Source organism: Anastrepha ludens, chromosome 3, assembly GCF_028408465.1.
Source record: "Anastrepha ludens isolate Willacy chromosome 3, idAnaLude1.1, whole genome shotgun sequence".
Taxonomy (NCBI): Eukaryota; Metazoa; Arthropoda; class Insecta; order Diptera; family Tephritidae; genus Anastrepha; species Anastrepha ludens.
In genome coordinates this window covers 24113079-24127794 of record NC_071499.1, presented here as the reverse complement: position 1 = coordinate 24127794, position 14716 = coordinate 24113079, and the positions used below count along the sequence as shown (strand labels likewise).

The following is a 14716-nucleotide window of genomic DNA, read 5'->3' as shown; positions in this document are numbered from 1 at the left end:
GGCCGACCAGGAATTTGCAGCACTCCAAAGCATCAACATACATCACATCTTTGTCGATTTGAAAGCCACTTTCGAGCACTTTGAGAACACCAAACGGAGTTGCCTTGGTGCCGCTATCTGGATTTGTTTGCCATACAAATCGTGAGCAATACCGCCTACTCCGTAAAACGCTCCGAGCCATATGATACCAAAAGTGCTTTCCCCTTTTCAAATTATCCCTTTCAGGTGACCTCTTTCAGATTATCTCTTTCATATCATCACTTTCAGGTGACTTTTTTAAGTTTACCTCTTTAAGGTGACCTCTTTCAGGTGACTTCTTTCATTTCACATCTTTAACTTGATGCTGGAAAAGTTTGCTCGAGCTACATAACCAAGCTATTGCATTGCTAATTAGTTGACCGTTGCTGTATAAATATTTATTTTCCTTTTGATATTTGGGATGATTTGTATTTCTTTGTTTTTTTGATTTAATCTAATAATAACGCATCGTCAATGATTTTTTGTGGGCAACTGCAATTACAGCGCCAACGGTGCGGACGCTGTAACCGCTGCGCTCCCTGCAACATTTACAAGTTTTCTTGTAGCAGACGGGAACAGTTGGCGCTGCTTGTTTCTGAAGGCTCTACGCAACGTTGGTTGGCCTATGTAGGGTGGCCAAAAAGCGAATGGCAAAAGACGGCTGTCGACTGCTGGCTGATGCTTGTCACCTACCTTTGTTGTTTTTGTTGCTTTATTGTTGATATACTGCTTGTTGCTGGCTGTTGCCGTTAATTGCCAATTTGATCACTCAATGTTTGTGCAAATTTTCACTTAGTTTCAGTTGTGTTTTGCATCTGTAACATTCTCAACGCGGCAATTACAAATATTTTCGGTTTCACGCGCGCGCCGGAAGAAGTTTTTGTTTGTGTTTTTTTCGTTCGTTCTCTCTTGCCTTCCTTAATTATAGTATTTTCGCTTACTCGTTGCCTCAGCGCTATTTATTTAATTGCGGAGTCATTAGTGCTTAATAGTGGGAGCATAATTAAATCGAGACAATTCACGTCAACTTTATTGTTGTAGTTGTCTTTTGTTCTAATTTGGTTTTTTCTCATATAACCTCAAAATGTTCAATTCCAAATATCGGCTTCGAAGAACGCCGGCTGATGTCTTCCAGCTAATGTATCCCAGCCATTTTCGTACGCGTTATTATACCAAAAACAACAACTGCTGTGGGCATACACTGAGGCCGCGTCCCACCATCTATCGACGGCGATTTATAAGAGTAAGTGTTGGTGGAGGAGTGGAGATCACTCATGAAAGGGTAAAATCCAAAAGGCACGGCACTTTTAAACTTGCAAATTCTCCTTTACTTTGTGCGGTGCAGCTTGATTTTTCTTATGCAAACAAAGGCTCAGCGGTGTTAAGCGTCGAAAAATGGCTGAAGAGTTCTGATAAAAATATTTTTTTCAACGTAGAATTGTCTTCCCTTAAAAAGAAGCTGTCGATGTGGAAAAGACTACGACTAAAACGTATTTTCAGATATTCGGTTGTGGGCTCCTAATTGTACAAATTTTCTAATATACATAAATTTGAATTAAATCAATAAAATGTTTTGTAAACTTTTTTTAACATTTTTCGCTGGCTATGGCTCAACTCTTTTGTAGTAAGCTTCTGTAGTACATTTTTGCTTGAAATTAAGGTATAAAACATGCAATCAAAAAATTCAGCTTTATATGGAGAAATTTGTCAACATCGCATGCATGAAAAATTCTTAAAAATCAACGTGATTTTTGTGCAACTAAAGTTTAGTGGGCTGTAAAGCTTATTATACTCGTAATATCTTTTAATAAATCTTAGATCAACACTTTTTCCGCATTTCTTGACAATATATTCGACCAATTTTGGTGCACTAAATCTCGGATTTTTTTCGACTTCTCTTAAAATGGAGCTTACATCTCTTCTGAACAGCTTCTTTGGGCGACCGTTTTGCTATTTGTTCATATGAATTAGTCCCTTCGCAGTTCTTAACAATCATTTGTATCGTTACTCGAATTGAATGTGCTATTTTTGCAATTTCGATGTAAGATTTATTTTTTTTCTGCGCTTAACCACACATTTTCTTAAATCAGAAGATATTTCCTTTTTCGGGCTCATTATTTTGTCAACTTGGCAATACCAGCGACACACAACGAAATAAACAATCACATTTATGTAATAGCAACTCCGATTCATCAACAGAAATTTTTGATAAACGGTACTTTCAGCTACTTTTTCAATGCTTGCTTTGCGTCAGTGAATCAAAGCAGATGGATGTACCCCTAGATCAAAAAGTTTCAGGAATATATTCGAACAATTCGAAATACAAGTTCACTTCTCAAAAGTGATTTTATCGCCTTCAAAGTACTCCTCTACTCCCCATCAACTATTGGATCCGATTCAGCCCTGGAAATCTTGTCTTTGTCGATATCAACGCAGGCCATTTTTTGCATGAAACTGAGGTCCTTTGGGACCAACTTTTCAGAAACACGGCGCCAATCCAAATCATTAACTACAATGACCTGAATGCACCCACAAGCAATGTTCAATTCCTCTGCCAGTTCTCTGATGGTTAATTTGGGGTTATTGATCAATTTTTCTTTCGCTTATTGATGTTTCTTCTGAAGCATTGATGCCCCTCATAAATGATCAATGTAAAATTTAATACAAACACCTTGTTGCAAATTTAAATCCATATACAAAACCTGTAAAAATCGAAAACACTTGCAGAGGTAGGAATGTTAATCACAGATGTAGGCACCTAACAACTATCGATGACATAAAACCTCCGTATGTTAAAAGGAGAGGACACAGGAACCAGCTGTGATCAATAGACACAAACGCGCACAGATGGAGACATAAGAGGATGAGCCTATAGCAGGAAGCTGGCTACGAATATAGTGGACTCATACATTGGTGAATAAAGCTAGTCCGCTTCATGGACGCCGTTATGGGCCGACGTATTGCAGAAAGTAGCTCCCGGAAAGGAGTCTCCTCAGAAGAGGAGGAGGGATTGTTTTAGTGGCCATACCACTCAACACAGTAGACGAGGGTCGGTGTAAGTGCGAAGGCATTTTGAATCCTAACAAAAACAATAAAAGAAAAGGTGCGTGTAGCGTAGTACACATAGCAGAAGTGAAACTTTTAAGGCAGACAAAGAAAGAGACCCGAGAGAGAACTAGAGAGAGAGAGAGGGAAAGAATATATATCTAAATAAATTCACAACATTTGCAGAGAAAACAAATAGACAAAATTTATAAAAAACGGAGAAGCGTCGACCGCCAAAAAGTAGGCAGTGTTATTTCTCACTAGAAATTAGCAAGCACAGGGAAAAACTCGGAAAAAATAGCCTAAAGTGTATCTCAGATATATATAAGGTATAGCTCCCTCTCTCCTTTTCCTCTATGCTATATCTTTTTTCTCTCTCGTGGAACGAAATTGCCCACAAAGTTGCATGACCTTGAAATTTTACTCTCCATTCTCGCTCGTCCATCGACGCCTAAGAAGTTTCACTTCAAACAACAATTTTTGGTTTTGAAATTTCTAATATACCAAATCCTCTAACATCGAGTATAAAGTACTAAGATTTCTTTTCAGAGGGTTTTTTAATTAGGTATAAGTATGCAAGCAAAAAATTCAGTCATAAAAGGCTTTCAAACATATGCTTTATATGGAGAAAATTGTCAACATCGCATGCAAGAAAAAATCTCAAAAATCAACGCGACATTTGAGCGACTAAAATTTAGTGGGCTGTAAAGCTGCATATCCAAAAGTTTTCTAAATACGAGTATTCTAAATCGAGAGTTGAGAGTGGAAGTTTGAAGTAACGGGAAAATATCGTTAGGTTAGGTTGCAGCCGTTGTCCAGTACAGGACAGGCTCTTTACTCATTGTGATGCCGCATGGCGCACTTGTCCTTATCTCTCCTAAAACCAGTGAGAACTTTTCATAAATTTTAGAAGATCTCTGATTTCCACAGTACTCTTGCTATTCATTAAAAAAATGTTCTGCCTAGAATAGTAAACCTACGTCTGGATAGAGCAAGATAGTCGCACAGAAGGTTTGAGATCGTCTCTTTCTCATTAAGACAGCTTCTGGGAAAGTCATGTATCTGCGCGCTCATCCCTTGGGCGTGATTAGGACTGTGCCTATTTGGCTTATCAGAGATTCTATGCGTTTAGCGGTTACCAATTGAGGTTAATAGTTGAAGAACTTAGATACTTTCACTCGAATAAAGGGGCTGTGTGAAAATTCACATCCTTCTTATTGGTGAGGAGTTACCGGCGATGAACAAATGAGGCGTGCAAATAACACCTACGTGCCAATAATTTTAATTTTGTGTTGTAAAGAAATCCGCTGACACGAATCCCTTTGCTGCCACTCTTCCGGCTCGAAAGAGTTCCATTATTTGCTATTTATTACAGTGATTAAAAAATTTAATGCCACTTAAATTTGCGAGTAAAACTTTGGTTATAGTTACGACTCACTTATGGAAAATGCGCTTTTCACGCTTTTCCGCTATTCACACCAGTGGCCTTGTTTTTTGTTTTTTGCTGCTACTTTGCTTCTTGCTACCTTTTCTGACGTTCTATTTATGCAATTTTTCACGTGCAAGCGACATTTAAAATTTCATTAAGCAAACAAAAGGGATTTTCACTACGTTGCGGATGTTGAATTGTAAAAAAAATGCCCGCTAAGAGCAACCGCGTCGTACGACAGGCTTAGCAGACCGCCCGGAGTCAGTTGGCTGGTTGGCTGGCTGGCTGTTTGGCGCGTCGATTGGTTTGTCGGTGTAGCAGCGGGTGAGCTGCATGGTCCTCCCCCCACATGCTTGCACTTCACAAGCCAGTTATCTGCGTTATGTTAGCTTCCTGTTTCAACCTTTCATGGCTGCACCCATCACCCGACGGACGACCATCGTCAAATGCACCCTGTGTGCATGACAAAAGTAGATTTATAAAGTTGAATCATCGTTGTTGCACGTTCGCCGCTTGTTAGCGTACGCCTTTTTCCATTTACCGTTTTCATAACTGAATATATGTGATGAGGGGAGAGCGGTGTGAGGTGCGGTGTGGAAACTGAAAACTTTCTTTGGCACTAACCAAATTGAAAGGGGCGAGCAGCGGCGCGAAAAGCAGCGAACTACATTTTCTGATGTGCCAAATTCGGTTAGAACAACAAGAAAAGGTATCTTTTGTACCGCTGCCATAACTCACCGACCCCAAGGCGCATAGCAAAACACAAAAAATATCACATAGAAACCAGCTGCACACATTATTTTGGATTTTGGCTTAACCCTCGATGGCACCATAACTGAAAGTTTTGGCAGTTTTTACATATTTTTCGCGCTTTGTTTTTTTTTTCTTTTTTTTCAATATTTTAGCTGCTGCATTTTTTCTGCTGTTTTTTTTTGATTTTGTCTTGTTCCCCCGGAGACTTTACATGCGAGTCGTTTCGAGGGCTTGCGTGCTTCCAAAATGCATAACTGCCGTTCTTCGTTGCTTGCATTCCGACAAATTTTCACTTGGTGTCGTAGGCGTTGATTTATACGCCAAGTACTCGTACAGTTAATAGCTCGCATGCGTCCCCTGCCTTTGAGGGTATAATGTCTAGAGGGTAGCTGCAGAGCGCGAGCGCGCGGTGTCGAGCGATGGAAGCGGTGTGAGCGCAGAAGAGTGCTGTTGAAAGCCACCGGCGTCAATTGCAATTCGCAGACTGCAGGTGTTACAGTTTTCGGCACTTTCCATGCGGTCCCGCGCAATGGTAGATGTTGGGGGGGACTCGATTTTGCTAATAAACTGGCTGTAACTCAACTTTTGTCAATGACTGCATGCCTGTCTAAACTATTATTCACCTTTTGCCGCCGCCCGACACAACACCCCAGTTTTTATTTTTTTGTTTTGGCGTCTCTTTACTGAAACTTTTTCAAGCGCGAAACCCACAGCCATCCATATATTGAAAAAAAAAAAAAAATTGCTTGGAAGTTGTTATTATATTTGTATTTTTTTTTTTGTAAAGAAAATCGTTTGGCAACCTAAATTGCGCAAAGGAAATTGAAATCATAAAAAGCGTACATTTTGAAGTGTTTTGCTTCGGTGGGGCGCACCGCGCTTATTACCGTTTGACTTTTTGATAAATAGACCTGCTTTGTGTTAGCCTGCTGACACCCTTTTTCGGTAATCACATTTACTTTCGGTGGCGAAGAGCACAACTCATTGTGCACTGATGCATAAAATTGTAAATTTTTGTTTTTTGATTTTGTTTGGGAGGAAGCAATAAAATGCGCAGTTCGCCATTTTTCGATTATCTATAAATAATTTCTAACTTAATTACAATAAAAAGCACGAAATGCATTAAAGAAATTGAAATGATTAAAAATTGCAATGTAGCCATGGTGAAAAGTATTTTTGACAAAAAACTAAAAACAAAAAAAAAAACAATTAGATCTGAACTACTTCACCCGTAGTTGATTAACACCCAACCAAATTCCTGGCAGAAGTGAGTGAAAATTGCAACCGAAGAGAAAATAAAAACAGCAGCGAATGATCAGTTTGCTTTCAGAGCGGCAGATTCTTGCCTCACGCTGTTGAACCGACGGAGGTAGGTAGGTAGGTAGGTATAGTGGTTGTCGGTTGATACACCTAGGCCTGCTGTAGGCCCATTGTGATACCACCACTCTGTCACTCTACATTGTCCTCATTGAACCAATCTGTGGCTTTGATATATCCAACAAGACTTCTTCTATCCAGAGCCATGTACCCGCATAAGAAGTGTTCTATAGTCTCTTCTTCTTCAATGTCGTTACAGCTTCTGCAATATTCGTTATAGGGTTCTCCCAGTCTACTGGCATGTCTACCAATCAGACAACGCCCGGTTAGGACCCGGAGAAGATTTCTCAACGGAGACGGAGCTCGCTTAAACTCTTGACTTTCGTGGTGCATGCCACAGGATACGGAAAGCTGCTGGCGAAACGTTGAAACCATGGGTGACTGCTCGGACCATCGCATTTTTGTACCAGCTGTGGGCGCAAATGTAACTCAAAAGAAAAATTCGCTTCAAGACATTCACAGCTCTGGCGGCAAACTTAGTCAAGAAGATCTAAGAAATTTGTCTGGCTGACGAGGTGGGGTTGAGATCCGCTGAAAATACAAAGAAAGAAAACTCAATGCGACATGAAACATTTTATTTTGCAGCTATTCTTCATTAAGGGGGGAGCCTGCTTTAGAGGCTTCAAAAAATCGATTTTTTCGTGGATTTTTTTGGGAAGGAAAGAAATATTCAATTGAAACGAAACTTTCTGGTTTTATAGTTATATATTATGTTTCAATAGTCTTCTCAAATTTTTTTATTAAAATATATGTCATATTATACCTGGTACAAGCATTTTGCCGAGGCGCCTCGAGTGTGCATGTGTCGTGCGGCGGGAAAGATGCAAGTCGCAATTTTCATCTGAATCCAAAAACCCCAACAAAAAAAAAATTTTAGTAGTATACTAAGCATAGCTTCTAGTTAAACTAAGAAAATTAAACAAAAAGTGAGAAATTCAACACTTTTTCGCTAATTAAAAAAAAAATCATTTTTTTGGAAAAACAAATTCATTTTAGTTTGTTTAAAAAGTGGGTTAATCATAACTTTCTTAAGGTTTTTTAGGTTCAACTAGAGGATAATTTAATTCCGAATACAATCAATGTTATCTCGTTTCGATAGCACGTTTAACTTTTTCCCTATCTTTCCCGCCAATTAGGAAAAATCGCAAAAATACAAAACCCAGAAATCGCACTTCGAGCTATCCGGCCGCTCGTATACTTGCTCGACGCTTCCTCACAATTTCTTCTGTAACTCCGAAAATATTTTGAATTTGCTTCTGAAATTTTGAGAACACATTCTGGGATAGTTCGGGAAGTCATTTATGCAAAACAAAAAAATCCATTTTTGAAGCCTCTAAAGCAGGCTCCCCCCTTAAGCTCCATACACTTCATCGAGCCTTTCTAACATTTTTTGATACACCCCAAATAAAGCGATTTTTCGAGGTCTTCAAATAAGTGTTTGTTTCATCGCTGAAAAGCACATTCAACTGTAATCTCTATTTCTGCAAATTTGGAAACAAAAAGCACGAAATTATCAAAAGATAAATTGTATTAGTAGAAAATGGTGATAGGACTCTAATTAGCAATCAACCACCGGTAAGAGAGGAGGATATTAATACTCTACCTCACCTCAATAACCCTACCTCAAACTACGGATCCAATGCACCGAAGTCGGTTTCGTGTGTCATCTTTCACAGCTAAAGTGGCTCTTTGATAGTTCAAGCGTCTTAGAATCCAATGTCATCATTGTGCATTCGAAGGGAGTGGAAGGAGCTCTTGAGCGGGAGTCTTGCCCGAGACGCAACCTACTCAGCTCTCGTTCATCCTTGCCAGTAGCACTACTGTTTTTCCGACGAAGTGTTCGCCATCTCGATGCTGGGCTGCTATTGAGCTGTTACAAAAATTAACGATCCGGAAGTGAGCTTTTCATCTGCTCGGAGCTATGCTATTAACAAGCTCTGCTTGAGTACATAGGTAACTCGAAGAATAAGCGTGTGGTCATACACATGCCGAGCGGGCTTGCTAAGTACTATACCATAAATAATACACTACAATGTTTGGCCATCCGAAGTGAAATTGTGCGAGTAACTTCGTCGGCCAGGTCATTGAGTACACGCCAGCAGAATTCTGCCCGCCCACTTCACGCGTATTTACACACTCGTCCAATCAGTCGTCATTCAGACGGCTACAAAGTATCATGAGACGAAATGGTATCAATTTTTTTTACTAAGGTCACCAACACAATCTCAGTTGTGTCGTAAATAAACCACAGTCATATCCCCTGTTGCGTCATTAAATTTTCGGAAGTTACCTGGAAGCTCAAGTCGTTAGCTATTATACAAATATTTTAAACTCACCTCCAAAGTCGAAAAAGTCTCACTAGAACTGGGTACCCATCGGGGGATTAAGTTTCAAGTGGCTCAAAAATCGTTTTAATTTTTGAAAATTTTTTTGCTCGCGATGTTGTCTATTTTCTTCTTTATAAAAAAAAGTTGAGCATTTTCTATTATAAAGGGTGATTAAATTTCAAGGACCGATGTTGAATGTGAACCACACCTAAGCGTCAACGACACCGTTGGACTTCTTTCTTTGGGGTTTTTTGAAAGAAAAGGTGTACGTGGATAAGCCAGCCACAATTCAAGAGCCAAAGGATGAGATAATTCGGCAAATGAACGGCATAGAACCTCAATTATGCCTCAGCGTCATCGAAAATTTGGACCCTCGGATGGAGGTGTGCCGCCGAGGCCATGACGGCCATTTGGCCGATATTTTGTTCCATACGTAATTGAGCCATACCAATATTATCATAATAAAGAGACATGACAATAATTAAAAAAAAAAAAAATTGTATTTTATTCAAAATCAACACCGGCCCTTGAAACTTAACCACCCTTTAGTAAAATACATACCGTCCGCACAAAATATGTTCAATTTTTTAGCACTTCCCCAAGTTTACGCATGGAATGAATCTTTAATAAATATTTATGAGGTATAAATTACAATTTTTCCAGATATAAATCTCTGTTTGTTTTGCCAACCATTACATTTTGATTTGACTGTCCTTCCAAATTTTGTGTGGAATAAGAAAATTACAATTTTTTATTTCGCTCATAACTTTTTCTCAGCTTCTAAAATATTTGAGCGTGCAATTTATTAGTAATTTCAGTAACTACTTCTCTCTACACACACACACACACACACACACACACACACACACACACACACACACACACACACTCGCACACAGGCACACATACGCCCACACTTGCCTTACAATATTTTCGCTTTAACGTCGCTACTTATTGAAATGTGTCAATAAGTTTCGAGTTACATCAAATCATTGGAGTGTAAATCAAAAATGAAATGCCGAAAAATGATGAGATTATCATAGAAAGTGCTTTGGATTTACAGGCCAAGAAATCGTAAAAATACGGAGTAGTGAAATACGCATATGTGTGTGTATGTATGTATGTATGGAGCAGCCTGTGTTGCACTAACAAGCATAATTACATACTTACATATGCGTGCGTGTGTATGTGTGTACACAATCACTAAATTCCCCAACACACTGGCAACGTAAACGGCAAAAAATGAGAAGGACCATAAAAATGATTGCAAAGTGTGCCATTTCATACACTTGTCCTTGCCCGAAGGAAGCGGGCTATAGGGCAAGAGTTTTCCTTTTCTTTTTCCTTGTATGTCCTTCTATTTTCTGCTTCTTCTTTTTTCTTCTTCTTCCGCTTCTTTTGGTTTTTTTGGCACAGCTGGCTCACAAAATGTGTCGAAATGTTGTTTTGCTCAGCCACTGCGGCTTTTACTTTGGCACATTTGCCAACATTAAAATCGTGTTACTGCCTTTTTGGCATTCGCCTTTTCATACTCATCACTTGCGCACCCATATACATGCATATATACACACATAGACGTACATAAAGTATGAATCTGCCATAGCCAAAAAACGTAATGTAATGGAAGCCTTGCTTGCTTGACTATTTGCCAAAATTCGCATTTGCATCTTCATTTCCACAATGAGCCTGCAAAGAGTTGCGACACTTTGCTCATTTCCTTTTTGTTTTTGTTGTTGTGCGCACATCTTATTTATACTCATTTCCTTTTACTGGTTTGCATTCCATTCCTTTGCCAATATGTTTGTGCAAACAAATTCAAATTAGTGGTTACGGCGAGCGGCAATCGAGAGGAGTGAAGTCAGCGAAAAAGAATGCTGGTTTGCTGGCTGTATTGTTCGTCTTAATGAGCGCACAGGGTGGTCCGAATTTTTAAATTTATAAACTGTATTTATAACGTTACAATGCGAAGAAATCAGAAAACCTCGCAAAAAATTCTACACTCGGTGCCTGGCGGCGACGCTTATACAAACTCGGCTATCCGATCAATGCAATGCTTGTAGGTGCAGAACCATTAAAAACAACTAAGATGAACTACTCGCTAATGAAAAATTTTAGTGGGAGTTGAATGTTTCAGATTTTATATAGTCAAGCAGTAAAAATGTCCTCGGCTTCAGTGAAATTAGCTTAGGCCGCGTGACTCCACTCGCAATCGATTTGCAACAGAAAACCCTGAAAGAACCACCTTAAAATGCATTCATAAACTTCAAACCGAATGGAGGTCAACCAGGAACCGGTACGAAGAAGATAAGAACATGAAAACCCAGGCAAAATACTTTTTAACGAAATATCGAAAAAAAAACTAGCAAAACCGCGCTAGACATCATGAAATTTAATTGACTAGGTTACTTAGAGGTTAGGTCAAAATAAGCATATTTTTGATTTTTTTTTTGTTCAGCGGGAAAATGAAATATTTACCATGTACCCATAAACTATAATTTACAAAGTGTAGGACACTGTAGAGTGCCTATTTTAATAAACAAACAAGTTTTTTCGTGTATAATATTTAGATGCTTCAGTTTCGCTTAAAATTTCATGCAGATCGCTGGGCACATAGCGACAGGTGCCTAAAATTCTAGCTCGTTGAGCTGATGCTTCTCCTACCAGTCTACCTTTTCTAGTGTCAATGCAGCCATCTGATTTGTATTTATTTCGAAAAGCCCACTTAGATTCGACGTTCTTCTTCCCAACCGGGCGGTCTAAGATTTTCCAAGTATTATTTGGCGTTCGGTATTCTTTTAACATGGCTTTCTTCCATTCGATTGCTTTCTTTCTAGTTTTTTCTTGTTTCTGGGCCGGTGCTTTAGGCTAAGGCTTTACTGTGAGGTTCATCTTCGAGCACCGCCTCCGGATCACTTGTTGAAAATTGGTACCTTATTGTTGTATACTAACCCTGATCTGCTGAGGTACTATACCCTAACTTTCTTTCGGCCGCCTGAACTTCGTTTAAGAGCTCGTCGCGCTTGGACACCGAAATCTTCTGTTGCTTCAGGTTGTTGTTGTTAATTTTCGGGAGGATTTAGCTCACCGGTGCCTTTACTTTCTTTTGTTCCAGCTGCGAATGTATTTCGATGTCTTTCGTTAAAATTTCTTTGCATGCGTATCCTTTCGGCTACTCCATTTTGCTGTGGAGTATATCCGATGGTAAACTCTTGTCGTCTACCTTCGGCTTTGAGGAAATTTCTCATGGCATTGCATGTGTATTATCCCATTATCGCTCCGCAGATATTTTATTTTCTTACCAGATTGATTTTATCCCTAAAACATTTTCCATTTTGACTTATTTCTGGAGCTTCGGTTAAATGTCGAGCTTTGGTACAATAAGAAACTTAGGGTATTGATGGAATGTATTTTTCGGTACATTCTACACCGTTATATCTCTCTGTTATGAGTATTTTTGGCACTTTTCCACAAAAGGACCCATCAACTGAAGAGTTAGAGGGTTAAAATGTTACACAAAAATGTTTGGCATGGAAGGAATTATACATAGAAGGAATGTAAGAATGAGTAATGTAAGGATTACATAGTTTCCTAGCCGACTTATCATAAGAATGTGCAAAAGTGTGAAAATAAAATACTGACTTAAGCATTCAAATCGGCAATACACGAATTTTTTGTTTGCTTCCCTCCATCAGAATCCATTGTAGAAACTCTAATGTAATTTTTTGTGCTGTGTAAAGTATAATTTTTTTTTCATCTTTTAATTAGTATTCATGAAAATGTTTTAGTTTAATGTTTTTTCTAATTAAAATTCATGGAAATTCCGCTGCTCAGTTACTTTGGTTGTGAATGACCCACGGCCTTATCAACTGCATATAAAAATATAGCCTACGAAAAAATATAGCGCCGTAATATTTCGATTAACATTTCGACATTTCGACGATTTGAACTTATTTTTGTTTTTATTTAAATAATGTTTTTTTTAATACATAGTTCACTCTGAAAGAAAGCCTAAATTAACCCAAGTTTCAAACTTTGTACAAGATTTCTGAAAAAAAGGACCACTGCCTGCGGGTACATTGGTTTTTTAAAAGGTGCTGGTTTCCCATTAAGTTACGGCCGAGTTGAAAATATGACTCATTGCAAATTCGTTTTCACTTAACGCTCAACCCAGGCTCTCATTTTGAAAATTATTTTTCAATATCTCGCAACTTTGTTGAAGTCCAAAGGGACTAATTTTATTCCCAGGTGGGTTGATGCTCAAGATTTAGGATACAAGAAAATTGTCAGTGCCAAAATCACAAAATTGAAAATCCACCTACATTTGGATCACCCTTTGCATGGATTTCCTTGGTGTATTTGCCGAGGTTAGTGAATTCGCTTGTAATTTGCATTTTGTTGATTAATTGATAAATCGTAAAAGAAGGCGGAAAGAAGGTGAACTCAGCAATTGGGGCAAGAAATTAGTTTGGATTTTATTGCCATTACTGCTAATTAAAAAATTTCTTGCATACTTGGAAAAGTAGTTATGTTAGTGAAAAAACTTAAATTTTCTGTTGTTGTCAAGTACCAGAAATTTGATGACTTTCACGATTGTTTTCAGCCGGAGAGTGAAATGTTGATAACAAAGTCGTAAATAGAGCAAATTTGAAACAGCCGATAAGTTGGGTTAGCGCAACACTTTGCTAATTTTTGACTTTTTATTTATTTGCGATTTAATTTTTTTTTATTTAAAACCTTTTTTTTTACATTTAACATTTTATATTTTATTTTATAAAATTTTTTTATTGCAATGTTTTTGTATATGAATTTTTTATAATTTTTTCTATATACATATTTTTTTTTTTTTTAATTTTTTTACTTTTTATTTAATTTCGATTTTTTTAAATTTATTTATTCTTTTTTTATTTTAAATGTTTTTTAACATTTTGTTTTATTTAATTTTTTGAATTGTATATACATTTTTTATTATTTATTTATTTTTTTAATTCTTTTTTTATTTTTTTAATTCTTTTTTTATTTTTTTACTTTTTATTTAATTTCGATTTTTTTTAAATTTATTTATTATTTTGTTTTATTTTAAATGTTTTTTTACATTTTACTTTATTTAATTTTTTTAATTGTATTTAAATTTTTTATTGTTTATTTGCTATTTTTGTAAATATTTTTTTAATTCTTTCATATAGGTATATTTTTTACAATATAAATAATAAATATATAAATAATTATTTTTTTTTTTTTATTGTTGATATTGTTTTTAATTTTCATAAAAAGAAGTATTTATTGTCTTTTTACTTTTTACTTATTTTCGGTTTATTCTTTTTTCCTATATTTATTACTTTTTTATTTTAAATGGATTTTTCTAATTACATTTTATTTTATTTAATTTTTGTATTGTTTTTTTTGTATTTAAAATTTTTATTATTTTTTTTTAAATTTTTTTTTTTTAATTTTCATAAAAAGCGGTATTTTTAATGGATTTTTATTCATTTTTTTGTTTTTGTTTTTTTACTTTTTATTTATTTTCAATCTTTTTCTTTTATTTATTATGTTTTTATTTTAAATGTTTTTTACATTTCATTAAATTAAATTTTTTCATTTTATTTCGTTTTGTTTTGTATTTTAATTTTTCATAATTTTTTTTTTAATTTTCATAAAAAGAGATATTTTGAATGTCTTTTTATATATTTATTTTTTGTTATTGTTTTTTTAACTATTTATTTTCGATTTTTTTTTCAATTATTTATTATTTTTTTATTTTAAATGTTGT

At 36.6% G+C, this 14716-nt stretch overlaps 1 protein-coding gene across 1 annotated transcript in view; it reads left to right on the top strand.

Moving 5' to 3' along the window:
* The first annotated feature begins 809 nt into the window (after positions 1-809).
* The window catches only part of LOC128857174 (interleukin enhancer-binding factor 3-like), a 103580-nt gene continuing 89673 nt past the window's right edge, over positions 810-14716 (top strand). The window contains exon 1 of the mRNA XM_054092802.1: positions 810-1261. Coding sequence (XP_053948777.1) covers positions 1103-1261 — 159 coding nt within the window. The 5' untranslated portion in view covers positions 810-1102. The remainder of the gene's footprint in view (positions 1262-14716) is intronic.